We start from the raw sequence: 13745 nt of genomic DNA, 5'->3' as shown, positions 1-13745 counted from the left end.
TTAGGATCCAGTCCTCTGCATACAACAATCTCTGTACTTGTGGATGGGAAGGAAGCTTCTGCTTTGGTAGATATTCTTCAGGTGAGATACTTGCACTTGCATATTGCTTCTTCTCTGCTTCTTGTAGAAGTTATCATTTTGCTGGGAAAGCACTTGCTGGTGGTGCATTCAGCTGCTTCCCGTTGACACCAGGAACAGCAGGGGACAGGGACCAAGAACCAGGGACCTGCCATGGCCACCTGCTGTCCCCGCTGTCCCCGGCTGGGGACACATGCCACAGAAGTGGTCCCAGAGGGTGGCTTCTGGGGTGGCTCCTGGGCTGCTTTGGCATCCTCAGCTGCAGCATGCAGCTGGTGGAGGGGCTGAGAACCCTCACCCCAAAGGGACTAGCTGCTGTCACCAGCCAGCCTGGCATTTCAGACCCACCCCAGCAAATATCATCTTCCATGAAAGACGGTACTGGAGACGAGGAGAGGAGGGAAACTATCCCACCACTTGCTATTAGCAAAGGCACCGCTATTGAGGACTATTGTGTTTCTTAAGCACACTGAAGGAAAACAACAGTACACCAGAAACGCAGGGTTTCTGTGACATCCCCGAGCCCAGCGCACAAAGGGAGACCAGGGTGAAAAAGGGGAGCCAGGTAATTTTATCACTTTTTACCTTTGGCCGTCTAGAGTTTCCAAGGAGCACAATGGATGTGTTTCTCAGTCAAGACCAGAGGCACCTGTAGATCCCGACAAAGGGGATCCGTGCCCCGGAGCGGGGCTTGGAGTGGTGCCGCACTCTGCTCCCCGCTGCGGTGGGTGGTGCGGCACATGGGGCAGCGCATTTGTTTGCAGGGCCGTTTCACACTCCTAAAAGGGCTTCAAAAATCAGCACCAGTGTAGGTTTTCAGCCCGACAAGCTAGAACTTGTGTGCTGCAATTCTGGTCTCTCACATAAATAAGTACATGTTACTGGTGTTTTAAATATGCATTTAGGGACTCTTAGGGTGATTGACTCAATAGAATGTAATAGGTATCATGAAGTTCTTACAGTCCTTAAATAACTCCCCAAATGCTTATTTATGTGAAACGGTAGCTTTTGGATCCTTCTAGCCATTATACTTTAAAATGCAATAAATCTCTATTTAGGTGTAACTGCCCTGCCATCCTGCAGACCTAGGAAATTTAAAACAACATATGGCGTAGGGTTTGTGGGATATACTGGCATAGACTGCTGCAGTCTGATCTCATTTTCCCCTTGATATCTGAATCTTAATAACTCTAAATGCAATTATACTGATTTTACAGGGATATTATTTTATTCCTTTGCATCTAATGAAAACCCCTATGGCAGTATTTTTCTGAAGTCAATCATTTAGAAATCCTACATGAGCAGTAGCTCCATTTTCTACATCAATGACTTGTTTAATTTTTACATGACACAGTATTTAAAGTTTTCGTCATGAATGAAAGCCCCCCCCCCCAAATTTTGAGCTGAAAACAGAACAACTGTAAAGGCAAAATCCAAAGAAAATTGGTTGTTATTAGTTTTATGTTTTATTTCTCTCAAGCATTTAGTTCATAATTCTTTTGTAGAAAAATGCAAACTACCATCCCAAGTGCTCTGCACATGGACAGACCACACATGACTGGTTTCCAGGACGGCTGCAGTGTCCCTGGAGTGGGAAGTTCTCCGTGGCATCTGAAGAGAAGTATCCCCAGATGGAAAAAGATTTGAATCTTGTAAGATATTCCTTGCTTTATTGTGGTGTTTTTACGCTTAGAGCTTAGTTCTCAGTAGTCGTATGTTGCATAGAAAAAAATTGACATTATTTGGGTGAAAATGTAATCTGATGACCAGTGAAGGCTTTCCTACAGAGCTGTATTCTGTCTATTCTGACAGGTTGCTCTCAGTAAAGGGAAGTTAACCATTTCTTCCCTTTTCTGGGTAAACCAGGATACATTGGGAAGAGAGGAATACAAGGACCCCCAGGAGGACCTGGACAGTGAGGACCAGGAGGAAAGAGGTATCAGGAGCTCAGTGGTGAAGCAGGACTTCCTTCCTGGAGGGGACAAACTGGTCCTAGAAGACCTCCAGGAACTGCAGGCTACAAAGGGCAACTGGGTCCCAGGATGACATGGAACTGGGAGGTAAGTGGGGAGAAAAGAGGTCCAAGGAGGACAAAGGACAAGTGGGTGGGAAGGGCTGGCAGAGACACATGGGGTCACCTGGTGTTGAAGGAGTGCTGGTGCCCAAAGGGCACCCTGATGTCCCTGGGGAAAGAGGTCAGCCTGGAAAACATGGGCTGGCTGGATTTCCAGCTTGAAAAGAAGAGAAGGGACAGAAGGAAAATGGGGGAGAAAATTAAACCATAGCTTTTCCAGCAGGTCTTAAAAAAAATAATAATGCAGCCTTCCACTTTTCCTTCACCCAGCAAGGGTGAATTCCTGCTGACCATTTAGTGCTGCCTCTAAGCGACATTTAGGAGGGTACAGCATATTGAGTACATGGGAGAGGGGAAAAAAAGTTGTATCTTGACTTGATAAACTTATCTATTTTACTGTCTGCTATGGAAATATTCCCTCCCCTAATTAACAACACTGCAGAAAATTTTCATTTCAGTCTGTTTTCTGTTTAGCTCAGTTGCTTTGTGATAATGAATAAAGGAAACCAAAACACATTTCAGTGTTTCAGAAAATAAAATTACGGGGCGAGGGGAAGGGCCTTTTCTAGGAAGCCTGCTAAATTGTTGTGGGAAATCTTGTGAGAAGTGCTAACTATTTTTTTCACACAGAAATGTTAATTTCCTTTTAACACTTTTTACTCAGCTCAAATAGAATTTAATTCCATTTTTACCCACTTCCTATTCTATGTGAATATTCTCTTTTCCAGTTTTCCTTCTTGATAGTTGAGCATTAAGATTTTAAATTACTTATTATCACAAACCTAGCCTATTTTCTCTGCTGCTTTGGTTTTCACTGTTTCCTCCTTTATTGTATTTCCAAACCAGATTTGTTTAATTTATCAGTCTACCTTGCACCTGCAGGTCTAAATTTTCTATTTTCATTTGCAAATAATTGGAAGTGGAACCCTTTGAGAAGTGCTTTTTGAATCTCTGTTGCTGATCTTGTTTAAGAAATACTCCATTAATTTAATAAAAAATACATTTACACAGTTTGCTGTGTCCCTCTGTGTTTCAGTGGCAGCCAAGGAGAAGATCCCGTAAGGACAAGGTTTCTGCGGCATCCAGGTTCAGGACGCCATTGTGTCCCAGGAGCAACAGGCTGCAGAGGACAGGAGAGGTGAGGGTCTCTGGTGAGGTCCTTCTGTTCCCCCCCATCTCTGATCGTGATGGGGAGCTGACATTGGGGTTGCAAGGATGCTGCTTCCTTGGGGAATTGCTTTATGCTGGTTAAAGCTTCCTCCAGGATGCATTGGATTTCATGTTTGCTTTTGCCAAGCCCCAGGATGAGGTTTTAGTGACCCAGCAGTTAGCAGAAGATCACAGCCCTTCCTGCCCATGGCTGGTGGGCGTGCTGGTAGAAATCAGTAGCATGGACACAGCTATTTTTAACTTAATGTCATGGTTTAACCCCAGCCAGCAGCTAAGTACCATGTAGCTGCTCGCTCACTCCCCACTCCCTGGAGGGATGAGGAGGAGAATTGGGAAAAAGGTAGAACTTGTGGGTTGAGATAAGAACAATTTAATAATTGAAATAAAGTTAAATATTGACAACAACAATTGTAATGAGAAGGGGGTTGAGAGAGAGGAATAAAACCCAAGACCGACCAGCGATGCACCACCAGCTGCTCCCCCCGCTGAGCGATGCCCAGCCAGCCCCCAGCAGCGACCGGCCCCTCCCGGCCACCTCCCCCCGTTTATATACCGAGCGTGACGCCCTATGGTATGGAACAACCCCTGGGCTAGCTGGGGTCAGCTGTCCCGGCTGTGTCCCCTCCCAGCTCCTGGTGCTGGGGAAACTGGGAAGCCCTTGGCTTAGAGTGAGCCCGGCTCAGCCCCAGCTAACCCATCGGTGTGTTATCAACAGGATTCTCACCCTGCACCCAAACCACAGCCCGTACCGGCTGCTGGGCAGAAAATGAACGCTGTCCCAGCTAAAACCAGGACACTGAACTTTGCAAATCAAGACCAGTTATCTACAAATATGCAAGGCTAGGAGTGTGTTTCAAACATACTTTTAAGGAATTTTAACAGCCCACACGCATCATTTATATCAGTAAAATGGAGATCCAGATCCTCTGAATAAACAAAGTGATTAATCTAATCTAGTACTAAATCTTAATTTATAATCTCAGCCCATGAGCTTTCCAGACTGCTTCAGTAACTCGGTAAGCACTGTATAATTTAAAAAGCTGCAATTGTCACATAATCTAATAATACTATCCTAGACTACTATTATTCATGCTATTCAGGAAAATAAACTAACCTAGGATTAAAGCGTGTTTCTTGCTTTAGCTTTAGTGTGCAGCAAATATAGCATTAAATTGAAATATATGGAGTAGCAGCTTCAGTGAGTGTGGAGGCAACACTGCAAAATGCAGTAATCTTTGTTAAAAATGCTTAATCTTCTGTTCAGTAACTTTTGTGGCTAATGAAAAGTCTTGATCAAAATAAGGTTTTAATTATAATTGGTTTGATTACCTTTTATCTGCAATTTATGCGTCCATGATCTTGTCAGAATTACAACTGCTGAAGACAAGCATTTTTAACTTCAGTTTAAAACAATGAGTCCAATTACAGTATTGAAAATGATTATTAGTGTTTTTATAAAAACCTGTTTGAATTCAGGACCCAGCTCTGTTTTCAGCTGTATGAATGAGCATCACTGAGTGCTGGTGCAGGTTCCGTTGCAGGAGATGTGACAAGCCCACGTCCTACACGGGGTTAGAGTGTCTCACTGCAAAACTCCTAACTGATTTCTTTGGAATAGCCTGAGAAGCTGGTGAATCAATCTGGCCTCGTATTCTTAGTAATAGACTTTCCTTAATCAACTTTTTATTGCTGAAAGCTGTAGACTATTGTGCAGGAAAGGGTGGTCACACATAAATCACGGAGGATTATGATTCTCTCCACTTACATTAAAGGACAATTGATTGTTTTCTCAAGCCCACCTGAAACAAGCAGCCTTTATTGTCTGGCAGCTGAGCTTTGAGTGTACTGGTATGTAGTAAATTCAGACTGACTGAATGAGATGGTTTCCTTGCTCATATTTCACCAAGACAAGGCAATGAAAGGGAACCTTTACGTTCCTGTGTTTTGCACTGCACTCTGAACTGGGTTGGGAAATCCAAGAATAAAAACTGGCCCATTTTAAGGCCACTGGGGAAGGAAATGAGTGCTATGATTGCTGGGAAAGAGTGAGGAAAATCAATTAGCCTGTGAAATCCAGAGGGGCTATCGGTTCCAATAAGAACAACGTTGTAGCAACCCTCCTCGGATGGATTTGTTCCTTTTCCCAGCAGGGCTGTGTTCTGCCACTGCGCTGTGCAGCACAGCCGCCCGCAGGTACCATGATCTGTGCTGGAGATGGAGAGAGAAGAAAATGTTTGCTTGTTCCATCTCTGCATTTACCTGGGACAGCCCAGATTTGAGGCTGAATTCCTCTTTTTGGTGCATTTCCATGCAGGCACATGCACACGTGCACTCATGACGCCATACAGCTATTTCTGTCATTTCTCCTTCACTCTTTCTGAACTCCCACCACAAGGAGGGGACCACGATGCCAAATTGCACTAAATAGCGGGAGAGAAACCTGGACCCTGCTGACGCAAATGGGCAAATTCATGCTGAGTCCGATGGTACCAAAACCTGATGCTGTGAGTTGAAAGAGGAGTGTCCCTAAAGCCCTGAAAAATGGTGTTGGGGGAAGAGCCCAAAAAGTCCCATGTGAAGAGCAGCATCCTAGCCTGGGGAAAGTGCTTGAATTTCCTCAGATTTCAAGGTCACCTTGCTCCTTTCAGGGGACTTTGCCAATCCCCCCTTCTCCCTGCACCATGCAGGCTCTCATTGGCCATGGGAGCAGCTGTTACACAAATAAAACTGATTGTCCGAAAAAAAGATTGCCTTTTTCAAAGTGCCATTGAGGGGTGATCGTCCTGGGAGCAGGACCGTTTATAAGGTAGGAGGTAGCATGCACTGGTTGTTTAGCCTTCAAGCGGGATATTTGCAATGAAGTCATAGAATTTAAGACGCAGTGGCGATATAATTTGTCTCAAGAAGTTTTACTGTCTGTAATGAATATATAGCTGCATGAGGACTACTGGTTTTCCTCTTGAAATAATTGAATAATAGAAAATACAATCATTTCCCTGATATTTAAATCTGGGAGACTGGGGTTAAATACATGTTGGGAACTGGAATATCTAAATACTATAATTTTAGGGACCAAACAAAAGTGCAAATATATTATCACAATGCAATTACGGGACACATGCTAACAATGAATAGATATTTGGATCCAATTAAATACAAGTGTATTGAACAAGATGTCACTGCAACGAAGTTTAATTCTTCATATTTTGTGTCCACTGCGAATCATAATTTTTCCTAGCAGGGAGATTCAAATGAATGATTTTAGAATCAGTGGTAGTAAGCTAATGTAAGGAAAAATCCCAAATTTCAGCTTTATTAAAAATCATTTATATATTTAGGAATAATTATTTTAGGAACAGTCCTGTCCATTATAATGATATTCTGTTTAAAGATTCCCTGCTCTGAGCAATTTATTTTCTAAACAGACACGTAAGGTGTAATTTTTTTATTAATTATGTTTTTCCAGTATTTGACAGCAATCCATCAATCTGGTTACGTGATTGGAGACTGTCTGGTTTTAGAGCTTGTTGCAGAAGTGGTTTGTGACAGTAAAACATAGAAAAGGTTTTGATTTGAAAACGGATTTACCATCGCCCCATAAAGTTACTGAGTCTCTAAAGTTGCAGCTTCTTTCTGCTGCCGGCTTTAGGTGTGTGGAAGTTGGGGGTTTATTTAGTTACCTCCAGCCGTGGCAAAACACTCCTGCATGAGTATATTCTTCAAAAGGAGAATTTGGTGCTTTTTTCTCTCTTCCTAGGTGGCAGATGACCCTCCTTCTCTGCGACTGCGGCTGCGTCCCTGCTGCCGGCTGTGAGGTCTGGCTGCTCTCTGCCTGGCTGTGCTGAGCCCTGCCCTCCCGCGCCAACCGCCCCGGCGTTACACGCTTCATGGTATGGCTGACCAAATGTGCGCCTATGACAAAAATCAGTGCCTGGCATCCCGTCCTGGCCTGACACACGCATGGAGAAGGGATAATTTATCCTTTACTGGAGCTGATGGGGTGAAGAAGGGGTTGAATGGCAGCAATGGCAACAGTCATCCCTGAGGATTTTGTGTGGATAATCCATTTTCCATTAAATGATTGGGTTTTTTGTGAAAAAGGAAAAAATATTGACCCTTTCCTCTAAAAATGAATTCTTAAAGATAGAGATGTTATAAACTAGCTCCCAAATACCAGAGTTTGAGTTGGACCTCCTTTTGCCCTCTGGGTGGCAAGGGTAGTCAGCATCTCTCCTGGTGACTTTTTTCCTGTAATGAAGGGCCTTAGCTGCTGAGAAAGGTTAGATTACAGGTTCAGCAAGAAAGGGAGTCTGTTCCGTTTGTGTTTACAGGTCAGTACACTGGTTTAAAAAAGAAACAAAGATGCTTTATATGACAAGTCATCTGAGAGGCATCATCTGTCCTATAGCAAAAAATGTGTGCTTCTTGCTTTGTTCTTTCTTCCTGGTTCAGCTAAACCAACACTTTAAAAATAAAAAGAACAAATCTGAAAGTTTACACTAGAAGAATATGAAAGTCCAGAAAATCAGCCAGTAACAAGGAAAAAATTGACTTAAAAATTTTGGAATACTTGATATTTCATTTTGTTTCCATTTATTCTTTTAGAGCAAAGCTTTTTGTGATGTGCAGTTGTGTTGGACTCTGAAATCATTATTGAATTAATCCTAATCATACACTCAGAAGAGAGGCATCATGTGTCCCAGTGTAACTCGCAGTCAGTCCCTTGAGCTGCTGTTGGTAGCTGGGGCAGCACTTCCAACCACAGCTAACAGGAGCAGCTGGACAGCAAGTGCTCTGTAGGGTGATGGTCAGCTGGGGTGAGCAGGCAGGAGGTTTTGCTAAGTTTGCTTTACTTTCCCCATAAAAAGTGAGGCTTTGTAATGTACTCCTCTAGGCAGATGCCCCCATGTGCCTGACACTACTCATGCAGGTCTGGCTTTGCGGGAACATGCAAACGCGAAGGGTGTTGTGCAGCAATTTATTATTGTGTTCGTCTCTTCCTACAGCTGCCAACATGAGGAGCTCACCGGGCTCCGTCTCAGCGTTTGTGATGCTGGTTGTTACTGCTGTGCACGCGGGACCGAAGGTGACCCCAGCTGTGAAGTACACGAAGCCGAAGCCCTTACAGCTGGTGGGCGATGGTGCCTCCCACCCGCCCCTCACCCCTGTCGTGGGGAAAAGCTCATTCCCAGCAGCAGCGGGCAGAGCCGACTTACCCACCCCGAGCCCCATGGCCCGAGGGGCCACCACGCTCTTCCCCTTCGAGAACTACACACTCGATGCAGCCGATTTCTTCTTCAACTGCTGTGACTGCTGCCCACCTGCCGCGGGGCCCCGGGGGAAGCCAGGAGAGCAGGGCCCCCCAGGTATGGTGGTACCTGCCTCCCCACTCTCAGCTAAAGCACATAAACCAAAGAATTTATCAAAGAATCTCCTGCTTCTCCTTCAAGAAATGAGTTGGCAAGACTTGTGCGGCAAACGCCAAATGTGATTATTCCTCATGTAAAGCCAGAGCAAAAAAAGTGCAGGCTCACTACATCCCAGATGTCATACAATGCCAATAGGAGTGGGAAAGCCCCCCAAAAGGGGGTTTGGGGACCGCACTGGTGTGGGAGCGCATGCAGAGCTGGCCCCGTACCGCGTTGCTGCCGGCTGCACTCTTTGATTCTCTGTCCCTTGTGTCTGATCCCCTGGGAGTCACAGATTTAATTTCACATTCACTTCAACCATGGTCTTGTGGCCCTCAAAACTACCTGCAAACAGTTTTGTATCTTTGCTGAAGGTTTATGATAAACCCCTCTTTTTCTTGGATTTTTTTCCCCCCCCTGGAGAAGAGAAAGTTAAATACAAAAAGAATTTTGGGTTCAAATTTTAAATTAAATACTTGCTCTCACAAGACACAGCTCTGTATAGAGCACCTAAATATTTTATAAGATACTTTGTCTTTTTTTTTCTACTGCTAAAATACATCTCTATAGAGCAAGTAATTCTACTACTGCTATAACGAATAGTGCATTAGTCTGCAAATGTTCACTTCAATAGCACTAATACTGGAGATAGAAACTATTCATCTGAGGAAAGGTGGTAAAATCATGAAATAATTTTCTTTCAATACAATGTACTCGAGGGATTTTCACTTCCCATAGCTCGGGAGGGATTGGCTAATGGAAATTATAGTGGCTGCAGAGGGAGTTTGCATTCATACGTCTCCTGAGTGTTGATGGAAAAGCCCTTGTGTCAGATGGGTGTGTTGTGATGACTGAAGCTGCCACAGCCTGCTCCCAGACATGCACTTGGAGTCTTTAGATTCCCAAGTGGATGAAAAAGTATATAAAAAAAAGATTGAAGCCAGCTTGCTTGCCTTTCAACCTATCCTTTATGCAGCGTGGAGCTGTCTGCCAGGTTCCACTTTCATATTTGCAGACTTAATTCTTTTTAGGGAGAGGGGCAATTATGAAGCTATGGGAGCTCCTTAGATGCACTCAAATATTAAACACAGATTACTTCTGATGTTTTATGAATGTCTGAGCTCCTGTGACTCTGAGGCAGCTGAAAGTTGGTTTTAAAAAGTCTACCTACAGCCAAGAGTGAAATGCAAAACTGTAAGGTTTGGGGATTGCGGTAGCTGAAAGGAAGAGGCTGGGGAGTGCGTGCCTGACCAGGGGACCCGTGAGCGTGCACCCCACTAATTTCAGCATGAGCAGTGCGGCATTGCCCAGGCCACCCCCCACCTTTCGCCCCGCTGTAAGGTCTCGGCTGCAGTGTTTGCAAGGTGTTGGGGAGCGGGGCTCGGGCCAAACCCGTCTGTCTCACGCTTTCTTTGCATTGGTTGTGTAATGTCAAAGAAAATGGCCAGCTCTTGGCAGGGTGGTGGAAACGGAGTTTGCCTTACACGCACTCCTCAAGGCTGCTTAGGTGTTACTGCAAATTTTCTTTATAAAGGTAAACCTTTGAGTTACTAAGATAATACTGTTGATGTGATTATGTTACAGGTCCCAAGGGGGAAAAGGGAGATGCTGGTCTGCAAGGTCTGCAGGGAGCCCCAGGTCCTCAAGGTCCAAAAGGTTCTAAAGGAGAAAGAGGTAAAGCAGACTAAGCGCTCATTTCGAAAACAGATGTCGTTGTCCTCATCAAATATGACAAAATTATATGAAAACATAGTTTTAAAAGGAAATGGAGTATACTGATAGAGACTGGCACCTCAGGAGTTTTAGCTGGCGTTAGTGCAGGGACAATAACTCAGTGGTAGCGTATGCGCAGGCAGTATAGGAATAGCTGCTCGTAAAGATCTCACTCGAAACTCCTTGTTCTGCACGGGTGTTCAAAATGGGATTTTAACGGGAGTTTGAATTTGCTTTGGATAAGGGACACAAGTAGGAAAAAACCACTGTGGAAGCTACACGCAGGTATAGATACTGCATTTCAGTGTAGGTATCTCGGGCAGAATTATTTCAGCTAAGATGGAGAGCAATTACTATCCATCAGTAGTAACCAAAAGGAAACCCTGCCCTTCCTTTCAGGCTCGGAGCAGCTCTGTCCCGCTGCCACTCGCTGCTGGTAGGATCCCGCGGCTGCCTTTGGTTATGGAGAAACACACAGCAAAGCTGTTAATGGGGTTACCAGCAGCGCCGTGCTGCGCAGTTCAGCTAGCACAGTCTTTTAGGCTTTCTTGAACAAGGCTTTTGGCAACTGTGGAGTGCGAAAGGCAGAGCTGTCATCTTCTCCATCTCGCCATTAAACAGTAGCAACTGCCTCCCAGTGAGGTGCTGATTAAACATCTGAGTCGATGCGGTTGTCTGTGTGATGGTGCTTGGAGCTGTGAGATTCAGCCAAGGTTTCTGAAAGCATTTCTTGACAACACACATTGCTCATGTTTGGTTTATTTAATGAAGTGAGGGGGAGATGCAAAATGGTACCAGTCATCTTCTATGTAATGATTGCTGTGCTGCAGACACAACACACCAACAGTATATTAATGGTGAAATGTCCTAGGAGGCAAAGGGGAGCAAGGCGAGCGAGGAGTAAGTGGAAACCCCGGTTATCCAGGCAAACCTGGGCTGCAAGGTACGTAACACGGGCTGGGAGACCCAGGAATATAGCGTTGACCTTTGCCTTTGCTGTTGGTGATGCCCCTCTGTCTCCAAAGCAATCCAATACTAATGGATTTAATTATTTTTTCCCCCCCCCCTCTTTGCCCCCACTCTTTCTTAGGTGAAGCTGGAGTAAAAGGCAATAAGGGCAACTACGGCTTCCCTGGACTGAAGGGACAAAAGGGGTCCAAAGGGGACACTTGTGAGAATGGGACCAAAGGAGACAAGGGAGATAGGGGGGATGCTGGAGACCCGGGAGTGGATGGAGAACAGGGGGACAAAGGAGAAAAGGGAGACACAGGGCAGAAGGGGTACTGTGGGGAGCCAGGGGGAAAAGGTGCGAAAGGAGAAAGAGGGGAAGGGGGGGCAAAGGGAGAAAAAGGGAGCAAGGGGGAGATGGGGGTTGACGGTGTTCAGGGAGTGGATGGGAAACAGGGAGAAAAGGGCGAGCAAGGCACTAAGGGTGAAAAAGGGGACCTGGGACCCGCTGGTGTGATGGGACCTTCTGGGCCCAAGGGGATTGCCGGCAGCAAGGGGGGCCGAGGGGCCCCGGGAAAGAAAGGCTCCCGTGGGGCAAAGGGTGCCCGAGGGGACACTGCAAAGCTCCTGCGATCAGCATTCAGCGCTGGCCTGTCCAAGCCCTTCCCTCCACCCAACGTCCCCATTAGATTTGATAAGATCTTGTACAATGACCAGGAAGATTACAACCCTTCCACGGGGAAATTCAACTGCAGCGTGCCTGGGGCGTACGTCTTCGCCTACCACCTGACGGTGAGAGGGCGCCCAGCCCGCGTCAGCCTCGTCGCCCGCAGCAGGAAGGTGGCCAAAGCCCGTGAGACGCTCTACGGCCAGGAGATCGACCAGGCATCCTTTCTGACCGTCCTGAAGCTGAGTGCGGGCGACCAGGTGTGGCTGGAGGTGGCGCGGGACTGGAACGGGGTCTATGTCAGCGCTGAGGACGACAGTGTCTTTACAGGCTTTCTTCTGTATCCAGATGTTTTTGAGATCCTGCTATAGGTTTAAAGGGCAAAGATGGTACTGAGAAACATGCCTTTCCCTCTGCCTGAGGGAGCAGAAATGAGCATCAGTTTAGCATCGTTTGGTTAGTTGCTAGGTTTTGTGATCTTTTAACAAAAATATTTATATTTGCAGTACGTGGATTAGTTTTATCTAGCAGCCCCAAGATGCAGCATGTCCTTTGCACAGGTGGGTGATGGCTAAGAGAAACCATCGTCCAAATGCAGGACCAGCATGGGTAGGGGATTTCACATCACAGACGTCAGGTTTGTAATTAGCCTATTCAAATTATGTAATGAAACTCATTGTCCAACTGCAATTTTAACGCAACCAGTTCCTGCAATCCTTGCGTGGTCAAAACTCCTCTGGAAATCAGTACTGATAACCATTGGTTTTTGGGAGAGATTGCAGAGTTTGATTTATAGAGCTTAATCAGACAGGAACATGAACAGTAGGTTTCTTGAAATCACATGAAAAGATTTAAAGTTACTTTATCGTTGAATCAGTATTATGTAGTACTTTAGACTTGGTCATGAATTATATAAAGGTTTGTCTAAGAGTATTAGAGCTATTTGAGAAGTGAAAAAAAAACCTTTATTGTCCTTAGGCAAAAATATATCTGCAACTTTCTAAAGTAACTGTGAGATGCATAATCCACTTTATTAGTCTACTGAGACCCCCCGGCCTGAGCGGCTGAGGGTTCGGCTGATGCTGTGCGGTGACCCTCTGCTGCGTGGAGGCGGCGGCGGCCAGGAGCAGGCTTTGGCACTTATGTGAGTCCTCAGCCATGGCAGGGCCCAGTGGATGTCTGGGCATGGTTTTAAAAAGCTGGTTTACCCCAATGGAACTGAATCTTGTGAAATAAAAGTATGGCATGAAATAATCTCTGGATGTCAGATTGGATATATTTCCTTATTAATGCACCTTCTCCCATCGTAGTTAACTTTACGCCACCTTTGTCATATTAACTAAGGCACACAGAATTGTTCCAATCACTCTTTCTTTTTTTGAACTAACACTCAAGTCTCATAGTTAGCCTTCAGTGGCACTGGGTTTAACTTGTCTTCTCGGGCAGTGGCCAGCCTGGGACACTTTCCCGGTGAGCCGAGGAATGCTGGGTCTGACCCCAACACGGATGGGGTGAATTAGGCTGCTGTTCCCGTTGGTCCTGGTTTCCTTGCTTAAAATGCCATGGTGCTTTCCAGACCATATTTAAATACCATCATAAATCACGTCCCTGTCCCTAATGTCTTCTTTTTACACAGCACCAAGGTGAAGAGTTCCTGAGGGTTTTTTTCAATCCAGTGAGAAAATTA

General features: G+C 45.4%; 1 protein-coding gene across 2 annotated transcripts; it reads left to right on the top strand.

The window, feature by feature from the left end:
- OTOL1 (otolin 1) lies at positions 1-13300 on the top strand. Of its 2 annotated transcripts, XM_040613896.1 has the most exons (9): positions 1-81; positions 1584-1730; positions 1945-2138; positions 3189-3290; positions 7080-7212; positions 8329-8688; positions 10315-10404; positions 11315-11386; positions 11534-13300. In XM_040613896.1, exons 6-9 carry the CDS (start codon positions 8337-8339, stop codon positions 12427-12429), a joined length of 1410 nt encoding a protein of 469 aa, XP_040469830.1. In that variant the 5' UTR covers positions 1-81; positions 1584-1730; positions 1945-2138; positions 3189-3290; positions 7080-7212; positions 8329-8336; the 3' UTR covers positions 12430-13300. The 2 variants fall into 2 exon arrangements, with proteins under 2 accessions (XP_040469830.1, XP_040469831.1); XM_040613897.1 differs by lacking the exons at positions 1-81; positions 1584-1730; positions 1945-2138; positions 3189-3290 and adding an exon at positions 6025-6128.
- Positions 13301-13745: the final 445 nt, after the last annotated feature.

This window comes from Falco naumanni, chromosome 13, assembly GCF_017639655.2.
Source record: "Falco naumanni isolate bFalNau1 chromosome 13, bFalNau1.pat, whole genome shotgun sequence".
NCBI classification, from domain to species: domain Eukaryota; kingdom Metazoa; phylum Chordata; class Aves; order Falconiformes; family Falconidae; genus Falco; species Falco naumanni.
The sequence above is the reverse complement of the archived record's forward strand: the minus strand, read 5'-3'. Positions and strand labels throughout refer to the sequence as shown.

What these genes read in the sequence shown, in the direction of transcription:
- OTOL1 (XM_040613896.1), top strand. Translation starts at nt 8,337, where the DNA reads ATGAGGAGCTCACCGGGCTCCGTCTCAGCGTTTGTGATGCTGGTTGTT. An exon ending in AGGAGAGCAGGGCCCCCCAG is followed by an intron (nt 8,689 to 10,314) that starts GTATGGTGGTAC and finishes ATTATGTTACAG; the next exon opens with GTCCCAAGGGGGAAAAGGGA. An exon ending in AGGCAAACCTGGGCTGCAAG is followed by an intron (nt 11,387 to 11,533) that starts GTACGTAACACG and finishes ACTCTTTCTTAG; the next exon opens with GTGAAGCTGGAGTAAAAGGC.